Source organism: Eumetopias jubatus, unplaced genomic scaffold (genome assembly GCF_037043125.1).
Source record: "Eumetopias jubatus isolate StellerSeaLion01/CBP00866 unplaced genomic scaffold, mEumJub1_p1.0 scaffold_13, whole genome shotgun sequence".
Lineage (NCBI taxonomy): Eukaryota > Metazoa > Chordata > Mammalia > Carnivora > Otariidae > Eumetopias > Eumetopias jubatus.
In genome coordinates, this window is record NW_028274819.1 from 104,720,845 (window position 1) to 104,733,301 (window position 12,457).

The following is a 12,457-nucleotide window of genomic DNA, read 5'->3' on the forward strand; positions in this document are numbered from 1 at the left end:
CCTTGTGCTATAGTGCTATGGAGGGATATGTCAGGAGCAAGGTGGACCAAAGCTGTTTCTTTCCAGGAAATAAATATAAATCCAAAAGCACACTGGAGACAAGTTCAATAAAGGAGAGCTAGAAAAGGATATGTAATATTCCAAGAAAAGAGAGTTTTTACGCCTGAATTCCTTACAGGGAGAAGTGTGGAGCTTCTAAATGGGCCAGGTACGTGATGATTATACAACTCTGAATTTTACTTTGCCAGCACTAACCCCTTTCTCAACAGCTTTCTTCAAATAGCAGATGCTGAGATGAATGAGATGCAAAATAGAACCACGATCAATACCTTCCCCTCCTTGAGCAAAACTGGACTTGGTAAAGGGTCATGGTGATGAGTACTGGGTGAGTCACTCCTACTGATATCCTGTACCGAATTCTAGACACCAGTTCATTTTAGGGAGGAGTGGGAAGGAGATTTGCATGTATGACCTCATGCAGAAGCTCCAGCCCTGGAGCATATAAACAGCTGAGATATATGAGATACAGTACCGGGACCGGCAGTTTCCAAACAGGTCAAGACCATGGCAGTCCTCAGTTCCATGTTGCTGCCACTCGGGCTATTTCTATGCTTCGGACTGCTGTGTTCTTCTGCCAGCTCTGCAGATGACATTGACAACTGCATGATCTTCAATGAGGTCACCACCACTAGCCAAGGCATCATGGCCAATTCAGATGTCTATGAAAGCAACACAAACTACACAGGTGAGGAGAAGCCATTCTCTTTGTTGTCCTTTGTCTTCTGAGGGGAGTTAACCAGAATTTCAGAGCACACCCCTCCACTCCTGCTTTCAATCACACAAAACATGTGTTTTTGACCCAGATGGGAAGTGGGGGCAGAAACAGAAAGAGAACATGTGTGAGAGAGCTGGTTGGGTGGGACTGTTTCCTCCCTGCTCTCTGTGCAAACCTGCGCCAGAGGTCATTAAATCCCGACACCCAGGTTAACTGAGCCCCAGCAAGAGCACACCTGCGGCAAGTTCTCAGACTTAAATAAAGTGGGCGTTTTTATTGTTTTCAGGGATAATAAATGCATCACAGTGCGTGGTCCATTCACATCCATTTGATAAAACAAAGTCACTATGGATGATGGTATATTGCACAACATCAGGAGGCACTGTTTGCCTTTAGGGTGTGGGTGGAAACTCTAGTGAGCTAAGCATGGAAAGTGTTACTCTCCCACCTTGTTTATGAGCAGCCTGCAGCTGAAAGAAGTTAGGTGACAGGTCAGGGCTCCCTTGCTGGTAAGGGGCAGAACCGGCTCCTGAATCTTGGCCTTTCCTTCCCAAACAATGCTTTTCTTCGAGGTACCTAGGAACATTTTATAAATATCCCATTTTGGATCAGCCAAACCTATAAGTCAAGACAGGTGCTTTCTGATTGCTTTCATAACAACAACATTTAATATAGTGGTTTACATGTATTCATGCATTTAGATCTCACAACAACGTGTTAGGCAGATAACATACCGTGATCATTCCCGTTTCATAGACGAGGAAACAGAGGTAGAGTGCTAGTCACTTGCTCAGGTCACAGAGCTAGTTACAGGATGGAGCTGGGATATGGACCCGAGCAGTCTAGCTTCAGACACCCAGTCCTTAACCACTGCACTCTACGCCCCTCACTTACAGTAATGAGAGCTGGGGAGACTTCTTACCATGTGCTAGGTGCTATTCTAAGGGTAAATGCTATTATCTTCCCAGATGAGAACCGCAGCATAGGGGAGTTAAAGTTTTACCCAAGGCCATAGTGGGTAGCATTGTTAATATTTGAATGTAAGTAACAGCCAAGATTTGTACAGCTCTGTTCAGCCAGGATGTCCAGCTTCAGAGCCTGCTGTCTCATTACTGTGTCATTCTGCTCTCCTAGAACTCTAACCAATTCTGCAGAGAGCACCAGGGTGATGTCCACACCCATGAACCACAGATTCCAGACTTTGGCAGGAGAACAACGATGGTCTGCCTTCACACACTTGTCCCAGCTTGTCCTTTTCTTTTTTCATGGGGACTGTCACTAAGGGCCTCAGCTGTGATTCAGATCACTGTACCCCACTCCCTCAGGCAGTGGATCTTGTCCTCGCAAGCCAGGGAGGATAATCTTATAATTCAAGATGAGGACAAGAAGGCATATGTGTGACCTTGCACACGGGGAAGGACCTGGGGGGTCAGAGGGACTGCCACACAAAAGATCACAGGCCTCGGACTTAAGATAACATATCACAAGGTAAGGGATTTTGCTATTGAAATGGAAGAAAAAGAAACCTATCTCGTGAAAATGCTGGGTGGAGATGTGTAGCCTGGGGTTCTTCTGAAAGTGGCAAGACAGGAGAATGAACAGTCAAGAGAGGATCCATAAGACCCCGTGAAAGGGAATATGCTGGGTGAGGGGGACATCAAACATTTGCAGAGGTGTTGGGTAGAGCAGAGAGAAGGGGGAAGAAGGAGACAAACTCTGGTTCACTGAATGCCTACTTCGTGCCAGGCACTTCAAACCTCACCTGACTTCATCTCAGAGCAGAAACGTGCTAAAGCTCCATGATAAACCAAACCACTAAGTGAATGATTTAAGTTGAGAGTCAAAATCCTACGCTCACAGAAAAGGGAAATGCCAGACTCCACACCCAGGATTACACAACAGGCTCCATGATTTCCTTGTGAGAGTGTCGTTGCAGGACTGCACTGGGTCTTTTGGGGAGACTGGGTAAAGACCCACAAAGGCCAACCAGTTCTCCTTATTTTGATTTTGAAATTTTTTTAAATTTCAGGGTGTGTGTCAACATTGGTAAGTCATGTATAAATGGCTTGGCATGTCCCATGGCACACACACCCCTCAAGCAGGATCTTAGAAGAGGTTCTCTGGGTCTGTCTTGGTATCGGTGAAAGAAATCCATGATGCAGTGACATTTATATTAAGATTGTGCTGGGTACGTATCTGCCTCCATGGGTGAGAGGGATAAAAGGTGCTTGCCTTTTTTCCTGAACCTTCATCTTTAAGGGCGTGGTCCAGCACTGGATGCACTTTTTAAATCAATCAATGAGTAGTCAGTGCCCGCCAGGTCCCCAGCGTTGGGCTGGCCAGATACTGACATGGATGAAACGAGAGTATAGAGAACAAGCCAGAATGTAATTAGGTACTCAAGTCTGCAGGAACAAATGTAAATGTTTCAAGAGTGAGAGGAAGAGAGGGCTGAACTGGCCCAGAGGTGGAACACAGGCAGGATCCTGGAGAGTAAGCAGGGATGGAATGTGTTATGAGAAGGCAGGGTTCCAGACATGAGAAAAGGCCAGGGGCAGGTGTGGGCCAGATGCATCTGCAGAACTGGAGGAGGGCTGGCTGCCCCTAGAGCAGGAGTGCAAAAAGCACGGTGAGCCAGGTTAGGAGGGTCAAAAAAGCCATGTGTTGGGTACTGTAATCAACAGAAGTGAAAACGTAAAAGCAGAAATGTTTAGATCCTCTATAAAGATGGGCACTTGGAAGGTTTTGGAGAGTACTTTGTCTTTATGGAAGAGTTGTAAGTGGAATCTGATCTGGCTGCAGCCTGAAGAGAGAAGGTGGAGACCAGAAATCCAGGTGACAGATGCCTAGGAGGGAAGGAAGGAGGAAGCCAGTGTGAGAGAGGGAGAGCAGAAGAAATGGCAGAGACAAGAGCATGCCCATGGGAGAACTGACAGACTTGGTGCTATCCCAGGACACCATCACTGAGCACCATCCACCTCATCATCGTGCACACATCTGCAGTTGTCAGGTTCTCAGTGGGCAAGTCAGGCCAGTGGGGTTTGGCTCAGCCCACCTGATTGGCAAAAACAAACAGAACAGAAATGTTTTGTGCTAAAAAATAGAAATGACAATCACAATTCATCCAACACCCCTCATGTGTTAAAAGTCTTACACTCTTCTCTGTGCTCGTCCCAGGTACCTTACCTTGTAGATAAGGTAACATGATCTCCACATCATGAGGGATAAGGTCATCATCCGCAGACGTAGGAGCAGACCTGGTGTAGAGTGGGCATTCAACAAAGATCTGTGGAGTGAGTGATGGACAATACGGAAACCAAGGATGAGAGACAAAATGCCTTGCTCCTAAATGTGAGAGCTAGAATTCTTATCTAGGACTGTCTGATCCCCTTGTGCTACATGCTTGATTTTCTTTGCTTTGTACAGAGAAGTCTTTGAAAGGATTTGGAGTGGCTGACAGGGCCCTGGAGAATAACCCTTTAGCATTGAGAAATTCTTCCAGAAGGGATCTTCTAAGGAAGGAAATGGACAGGCTGAAATGTTCTCCTGAAGTTCGCTCCCTGTCACACATCAGAATGCTAGAATCAGCAAGTGTCCCAGTGGGGTCCCTGTGAGTGTACCCTAGGCTACGTCAACCGGGAAGACTCACCTGACTGGGGAAGGCCAGGAAACCCTAGGGTTATTGGACAGGTACTGGGGCTCAGAGACCCCACCCCCTTCCCTCACGTTCAACAACAGAGACTGAAAGCATCAATGATTCTGGGACCAAGAAATGGGCTCTGCTTTGACTTGGCACTAAGGATCCCTGATGTCATGACACACTGCCCAGGGGACCCACTTGACCCTTTCCCAGGCATCAACCCTGCCTCTCCCCACCCTGCCTTCCCCCTGAGAGAAGGGCAGAACAGGCTATCCCCTTCGCCTGCTGGACAGGAACCTGGCCCCGGAGGTTAAGAGCCAACCAGGATCTCACCTCTGTTCTACAGCAAAACCAGGGCCAGAGCACAGGTCTTCTTTTGTTTACCTTTTACTGGAGAAAATTTGGAAAACATGAAAACGCATGAGGAAGAAAATAAAAATAATAAAGATAATCCCACTACCAAGAAATCACCATAGTTAATATCTTGTATTTCCTTCCAGACTTTTGTCTGCAACTTCATTTAAAATGGGATCATACTGTACGTACATTATTTGTAACTTCCTTTTTTCCTGCTAAAGGTTGATTTCATGATCCACATCCCCTGTCTGACTGCACCAATGGCTGATTGGTTCCTTACCCTTTCCTCCTAGTATGGGTTCCCGTGAATGCCAGTATCAGCTCTGTGGTCCTGCGAGCAGTGGACACGAACAACAACTCACTAGGCCTCTGGGAAAAAGTAGACGCGCTCTGCAACAACAACGCCCTATATTACCTGGATAACCCAAGTGACCAGCTCTTCAAAGCAAACTGGGTATCTCCTAACTCAACGAACATAACTACAATCGTATTACAGTAAGAACCTATCTCTGCATGATTTGCTTTGGGCTTTTACAATTGTAGACGGGGTTTACACAGTTTCACGCTGACCTTGGACAATTCAAAATGCACCCCAGACATGATGTGGAGAATTTAGTAGCTGCACTCCTCTCTGCCTCGCTACTCTCTGTCCTTTTACCTACAGGAGTTCCCACGCATGCGCACACACTCCCCACCCCCCACACCCCAGGCAGGCTCAACAGAGACAGAAAGCTCTGGTGTTGGGAAAACCACAGCTGGACGGTGGTTAAAGCCAAACAAGCAAACAAACAAATGAAAAGAATTTATTCGGGACTGTTGCAACAGGAGAAAAGAGACCTCGGGATAGAACCGGGCTCAATTCTGAATACATCATGGGCAAGTGGGAATTTCTAGCCAAGAAGCAGGGTGGGAGTCACTCACAGGAAACAATAAGGCCTGTGAGGGGGAGTCTGGCTAAACTGACCTAACAGGATTCTTGCAGAAGGCATGCCAAGGCCATCAGATATTCCCCGGGGGTGGTAGAGGAGGGAGAACTAGGTATTAGGAGTAAATGGTGGGAGGTACTTGCTCAACTTACTTAGCAGGGTTCTTGCTAAAACCGGATTTTATTTTTTTTTATTTTATCATGTCACCATACATCATTAGTAAAACCGGATTTTGCAAGGAAGTGCACAGACGGGCCTAGAAGAAGGTTCTGGAGCCTTTGTCACTGGGCATGCTGTTTGCTTCAAATTCCAGAGAATCATTTTTCAAAACACACATTCATTTTGGAAATGCCAAGTGTGATGATTGTGTCATAAAACTGGCTTCCTAATGTCACACAAAATGGACACACTCAGATTGTGAGGTGAGGCCACCTGTGGGCTTGCATTACACTTTAACGAGAAGACCTTCCTCTCAGCTAGCGATGTTATCCAGGTTATTATGGGAGCCCATGTTGAGAGACCCTCACACTTTCAGACTGCCACTTTTGTACTGAAAGGGCAGGTCTGACCATCAGGCCATGGCCCCTGGTGGTGTCCCCTTGGTGGTGAACAGCCACTAAGTCTCTGTGGACACTGGTGGTGATGATGCTATCAAGCCATCCTGCCTTCTCCTGTCACACCTGGGGCCTGGTTGGACATAGCTGGCTCTGGAGAGGGGGTTTTGCCCACAGTGATTTCCGAGAGTGAAAATCCAAGGGAGCTGCTGCATTCCAGCCTCCCGATGATAGCAGTCTCTTAGAAGCCAGCCAAAGCTAATCAGGGCAAAGACTTTGCTTTCACCTCACCTCGTAAAGCCTCCACACTCCATGCAACAACAAGATAAAAGGCCCAACAGTAACAACCTGCACAGAAACAGTGCATTCCCACCAACAGTGTAGTCTCCAGACCCCTCCTAACCTGCACTGGCCTCTCTGCTTGTTTGGCCTTGGTCCCCACACCCGAGAAGGGGAGGGGAGCGGCACATATGATGGGGGTATGGAGAGCAGCTGGGTGGGACACAATGGGATGTGAAGAGGCCCCTGCCCACAGGGCTCCACAATGAGTTTTGGGGAGGAAAGGCCTCTACAGAAATAATGGTGGAGTTTGAATACCAATTCCTCAAGAAAGCATTCCCTAAACCCCTAGGTCAAGTTCCAGCTCCCTGTTTTCACTCCCATAACTTCCACTGCTTTTTCACAACCTATGTCACAACTGCAATCAATTATTTAACTTGCTTACTGATTGCTTTGTTTCAAGTCTGTCTCTCTGAAGAGACTGTAAAGTGCCACAAAGGTAAGAACCATGCCTGTCTTGTTCACCACTGCCCCCTAAGCACCAAGCAGAGAGTGGCATGTAGCGCACGCTCATTAGTCAACTGTTGAATGTATGAACAAGAGACTGGGATAATCACGGGACCACCGACAGAAGAACAACACACCAAGGTGTACAGATCATTTAATGAACATTAGGCACCTACTGTGTGTCAGGCATTGCGGACAACAGAACCTGCCCTCAACGAGCTGGCCCTCCCATGGCGGGACTGGCGCACAGCAAGGCCTTCCATGCAGTTGAGGGGCATGTCTCTCTAATGGAGCTCTGTCTGGGAACAACAACAGGGAGAAATGACTTCAGAGAGGTTACTGTTGAGTGTCTGGGCAAATGGGACCAGGACGGAGATCACAGGCAGGACTGGCTTGAACAATGGCCAGAGGTGCATTTCAGCCTGTGGGGAGTTCAGGGTGAAGTTGGCGGGGGGAATGGACAAGAGCTTGACTGGAGCAAGACCATGGGGGATCTTAGTCAAGACAATATGCACCCGATCAGTGATGCTCTGCTGATTGTGCTGGAGAGAACACTAAGGTCAGGATCTTCTGGGAAGGCAGAAAAGGGAGCTACACTTGTGAATTCCACAGCCGAGGGCCTCACCATTCTCTCTCATTGATTTGCCCTCCACAGAGCCTTCACTATTAATATCTACAATGTGGCTACATTTTCTTCTCTGCAACTAGAAAGAAAAGGTAAGTTTCTCTGTGGCCTATTTACACATCTGGCAGTGACTCCGTCCGCCTGGAAGATTACTTGGTGGGTGCCCTAGAAGAGTCTTCTAATCATGTGTTATCCAAATGTCAGTTGAGTTCCCCAGCACCTGAGACCTACAGAAGACAGTTTGACCCCTTATCCTACACCCTGTGGGAAACAAAAGCCATTCCCAAGATCTTTGCCAACTCCCAGGGGCTTTTAATTCTCACAGCCACCTTTGGCTCCAGACTCCTGCTTCCTTGGGAGCCTTTATGTCCAATGCCACATAGATGGATAGGAAAATCAGCTCTTTGTTTGATTTCCACAAAGAATTCCCACACACACAAAGCCTTCCTAGGTATAGCACACTCTAACCCAGGGGCTCAAGGAAAGAGGGGGAGATTTTCACAAAGAAGGCTTGGGAATATAGAAATGCTCATACTTTCCTTAGTTCTTAGAGCGGCCTCTGGCCACTACCACTACCACCAAGGGTTTCCACTGACTTTCATAGGCTGTTGTCCCCAACTTCCAACATCCCGAAGCTCCTCCTCCTTCTCTCTTACCTCCGTCTAGGGAGCTATGACAAATTCAAGAAACTGAGGAAAGATAGGTAACTTACTGGAGAAACATCTGCCCTGGGGAAGCACTAAATGAGGTAAAACAATGCCTCGTAACTGGAAGGCACCCTCCCACCAGTGGAGAGTGCCTGAGCCTGAGCAAATCACAAGACTTCTCCCTTCCTCTTCTTGCATATAGTCCTCTTTGATCCACAGACCCTTAGAGGCATCATTACAAGGCTCCAGTTTTTCCAGAATCAAACTACCCACAGGGCCTGGTTCTCACTGCTTCTCTTCAAGGCAACCTCAGAGAACCAAAGGGTGGTCAGATCCCTGCACAGGAGAATGAGCAGCGCCTCTGAAACCACAGAAAGAGATATGCGGGTTTGAACAGGGCCTCTGTGCACTTGCTTTAGAGTGGGGGTAGCTGTCCCCAGGTCTGGAATGATACTAGTTTATTTTTTTTTAAGATTTTATTTATTCATTTGACAAAGAGCAGAAGCAGGAGGAATGGCGGGCAGAGGGAGAGGGAGAAGCAGGCTCCCCGCTGAGCAGGGATCCCAACACAGGGTTCGATCCCAGGACCCTGGGACCATGACCTGAGTCAAAGGCAGACGCTTAACCGACTGAGCCACCAGGTGCCCCTGATACCTCGTTCTTATAAGCTTTACATACAACCTTTGAAATTAGCAAGAAAAAAATATAACTGTGCCATTCTGGATCATATTTGCACTGATTGATCTAATATAACATTAAGGACATGAAGACATTTGAGGACAGAGTACCCACCCAACAACAAATTCAGTAATTATATAAACTCCTTCTCCCATAGGATTGTATAGACCTTAAGGGTAGAGAATATTTCTTACGTATTTTTTCTTCCTTGACATTCTGCACTCCCTAGTTTTCCTCCTCCTCTACATATATGCTTGGCCGCTGAGAAGTGTTGACTGAAGTTTGCTCATGAACTCTGGCTCTAGTGTTCCCTCAGATTGGCCTCCTTTCTCCAGTCCCCCCCCCCCCAAAACAGGTTCTGATGCATTGCTTTTTGTCTTTTCCAGACACAACCACTTACCAGAGCTCTACAACCAGGACAAACCCACACCCAACCTCAACAAAAGGACACATCTCCACAGCGAGAACAACTCCACAACCAACTGCAACAAGAGAACACATTTCCACAACCACAACAACCCCACATCCAACCCCAATAACAGAACACATCCCCACAACCACAACAACCCCACACCCAACCCCCATGACAGGACACTTCTCCACAGCCAGGACAACCCTACATCCGATCCCAAGGACAACCAGCTTGGCCAACAGAACCTTCCTCTGCCCCATCACAAGTACCATTCAGATCCTGCTAGTCTTTCTCACCAGCAAACTCATCTCCTAGAAGGAAGCTAGGAAAACAATTGCTCCTGCTTCCACTGCATCCTCCTATATTCCGTTCAAAGCCAGTGCTCTGACAGGCATGTGAATGAAGACTTTACATTCTCAAATGTGCAACTCTACTACCACTGCTTTGGACCAAAACAGAGACCTGAGGGTCACTTGGTGGAGGGTAGCTAGTCCACTCACCGGTGGACTTGGGGCACACAGATGTTCAACTGGATCTCTCAGGACACAAATTAGGCTTTTTGTTAGCTGCTTAGACCTAGTCTGGGTGTAACCCGGAATTCTGGCTCTCAGTTTCACATGCTGACAGCCAATTCCACAGCCAATGTAAACTTTTGTTCACTGCCAAATGATTCCTCCACACCTGAGTCTCCATGGGGAAAACCTTTCTTCACTTTCAAGATGACCTCAGATTTCTGACCAAACCCACTCAGGTTACACAGAGCTTCTGTGTCTCATGTCACCCAAAAAGGAAAAGAAAAAGGAATAGCCCTGATGTTATTGGCCACACCAGTAGTATGTGAAGGGCTAGAAAACAGGAATGTACCATGTCTGAGCAAACAACCATAGGGAAATATTATGGTATAAAAACAGTATTTCCTATGTGATACCAAATAAGCTATACTTCAAACAAGAATAATGAATGTGTTAAATTCAAATATGTCTGTAATGAGTGATTACTCTAACTTAAAGTATAACATGCTAATTTTATTTGTGTATATGAACATTAAAAAAAATTAATAGAATGGTGGGATTCTACTTCTCCTCAAGTACAAACTGGTCATTTTTCCCCTAATGGTAATTTCCATTAAGAAATGGGCAAAATATTTATAGTATTCATAATACAATGTAAAACCAACAGAAAGCATGGGATTTCCAGTAATACCCTGGTAATAAGCAACAAAGTTTTCTTTTAATAATTATGATAAATTCCAGGATACCAATATCCAGTAACCAGCCTTCCTCTGGGATAGTTTCTGTCAATTTCTTCTTCTTCCCTATGAATAGGCCACAGTTTCCTACTTACTTGTAGGTCTTTAATTTTTGTTGAACCCTGGACACGTTGAAGGTATAATGTGGCGGCTCTGGAAATCAGGCTCTGGAAATCCAGGGCAGCCTGCTGCTTGTTGAGGGCTGCCGTCCATTTGTTTAGGGACTTTTCCCAACTGTTCTGTGCAGACTGCATTCCTTGTTGAGTGTGGGTCACTGACAGCCCTTTCCTGTTATCTCAGCAGTCAGTCAGCGACCTGATTATTTTCTTAAATGTCAAAATTTAGTGGCCTCTTTCATTAAGCATTCCTCTAATAGCTGGAAGTTTTTTATTAGATCCTAGAGTGCTGAGAAAGTTCACTCTGACAGTCTTTGCCAGCTTAATGGTTGCTGCGGTGGAGGGACCGATTCCTGGAGCTCCTCATCCCGCCATTTTCTGTGACACGGCTCGGTAGCTACTATTAGTACCTGCCAGGCACTTTAAGTGCATTATCCCATTTAATCGTCACAACAACCCTGGGAGATAGAGTTGTTTTACAGATGCGGACACTCAGGCAGACAGAGAGAAATCATTTGCCCAGAGTTACTCAGTGAGTAAGTCGTGGGGCTGGGTTTCAACCACTTCAGAGCCTGCACCATTAACCAGGACACCCTAAGGCCCCCTGCGTGGCTCCCGCGTCCCCCGGCATCCCCCAGGACAAGTGGCTCCCCAGGGCCCTATGACAAGGAGAGGGTATGGGTGTCTCTGATGGGCACAAGCAGGCTGCGTGCTCCAGCAGCGCTCCTCCACGCGCCACCCTGCAGCCACCTTGGAGATAAACTGCAGTGAGCCCTGACCCAAAAGCTAGGAACAAGCTTCGTATTATCTGTCATGGCCCGGCCTGGCGGCATCTCAGGTTCAACGTGGAAGGTGGGACAACAATTGGAGCCTCAGCAGAAACACTCTCTCAAGCTGGAAAACTTTTAGACTCAGAGAAATCTGGGGAGCTGAATTCAGACACGCAGCACAGAGGCAGCCAGACAAGGGCACTGGATTCGGAGGCAGGGAGCCTGTTAAATTCCAGTTCTGCTACGAAGGAAGAAAGTGACCTTCTGCCTTGGTTTCTCATCTCTTCCATAAAGGGTTGGCCCAGGTGGCATCTGAGCACTCTTGTGGGTGGGTCTCCATTTTGATTTCTCTGTCACATCCACACCTAGTTCTCAGGGTCTAGTCAGAGATGTTAAGTTGGCATTGCTCTATGCCCTGCTGATCGGCAGAGGCCTCCCAGAGCACTGCGGAGGATTTGGAAGCGAAAGCCAGGCTCAGACACAGAGTGTCATATTCAACAAGGGTTATCTTCCTTGGACTCAGGAGGCCGCACTTCCTCAGGAGGCTTCAGGTTAGCTGCCGTCTGTGGTCTCTCGAGCGAGTCCAGTGAGCAGCCAGCAGAGCAAGGAAAGGGATAAACAAGTACGCACGTTCACAGTCTAGGAATAAGCTAATCCTGATCCTCGCTGATGGGAAGGTGACTCACCACAAGGAAAACAAAGGCATTTGGGAAATTTGAGGAAGCCCCTGGGCTGCACCTCATGCACAGAAAAGAGGTGAACAAAAGATGGACTGTTTCCACTCCCACGTTCACTTGCCCAACCTCGTTCTTCCACTTCTATGTTTTCTTGTTTGCAGCTTCGTGTTTTGTGAATTCGATGCATACTTATCCTGTGTTAGAAACAGCAATTGCCCACCCGTTTACAGGAAGGGAGTGCTGAG

General features: G+C 47.2%; 2 protein-coding genes across 8 annotated transcripts in view; one reads left to right on the plus strand and one right to left on the minus strand.

Moving 5' to 3' along the window:
• PTS (6-pyruvoyltetrahydropterin synthase) overlaps positions 1-12,457 on the minus strand; it is a 100,138-nt gene that overhangs the window by 71,794 nt on the left and 15,887 nt on the right. For 4 of the 7 annotated variants that reach the window (XR_015766683.1, XR_015766682.1, XR_015766681.1 and 1 more), the window contains exons 5-8: positions 4,749-4,805; positions 3,962-4,061; positions 1,224-1,351; positions 533-719 (exon numbers count right to left, since the gene is read on the minus strand). The exons of 1 other annotated variant lie outside the window; for it this stretch is intronic. The gene's annotated coding sequence lies outside the window, so the exon portion shown is untranslated. Of the gene's footprint in view, positions 1-532; positions 720-1,223; positions 3,831-3,961; positions 4,062-4,748; positions 4,806-10,423; positions 12,407-12,457 lie in introns of those variants that run through there. 2 more of the 7 variants (XR_003609739.2, XM_088018013.1) reach the window with 2 other exon arrangements.
• On the plus strand, positions 565-9,765 carry PLET1 (placenta expressed transcript 1). The gene is made up of 4 exons (XM_028105840.2): positions 565-745; positions 5,066-5,267; positions 7,694-7,755; positions 9,375-9,765. Exons 1-4 carry the CDS (start codon positions 565-567, stop codon positions 9,713-9,715), a joined length of 786 nt encoding a protein of 261 aa, XP_027961641.1. The 3' UTR covers positions 9,716-9,765.

Bases quoted from the DNA above. Each gene is read 5' to 3' on its own strand.
- PLET1 (XM_028105840.2), top strand. From the start codon at position 565: ATGGCAGTCCTCAGTTCCATGTTGCTGCCACTCGGGCTATTTCTATGC. The intron at 746-5,065 runs GTGAGGAGAAGC...CTTTCCTCCTAG, and splicing joins AAGCAACACAAACTACACAG to TATGGGTTCCCGTGAATGCC. The intron at 7,756-9,374 runs GTAAGTTTCTCT...TGTCTTTTCCAG, and splicing joins TCTGCAACTAGAAAGAAAAG to ACACAACCACTTACCAGAGC.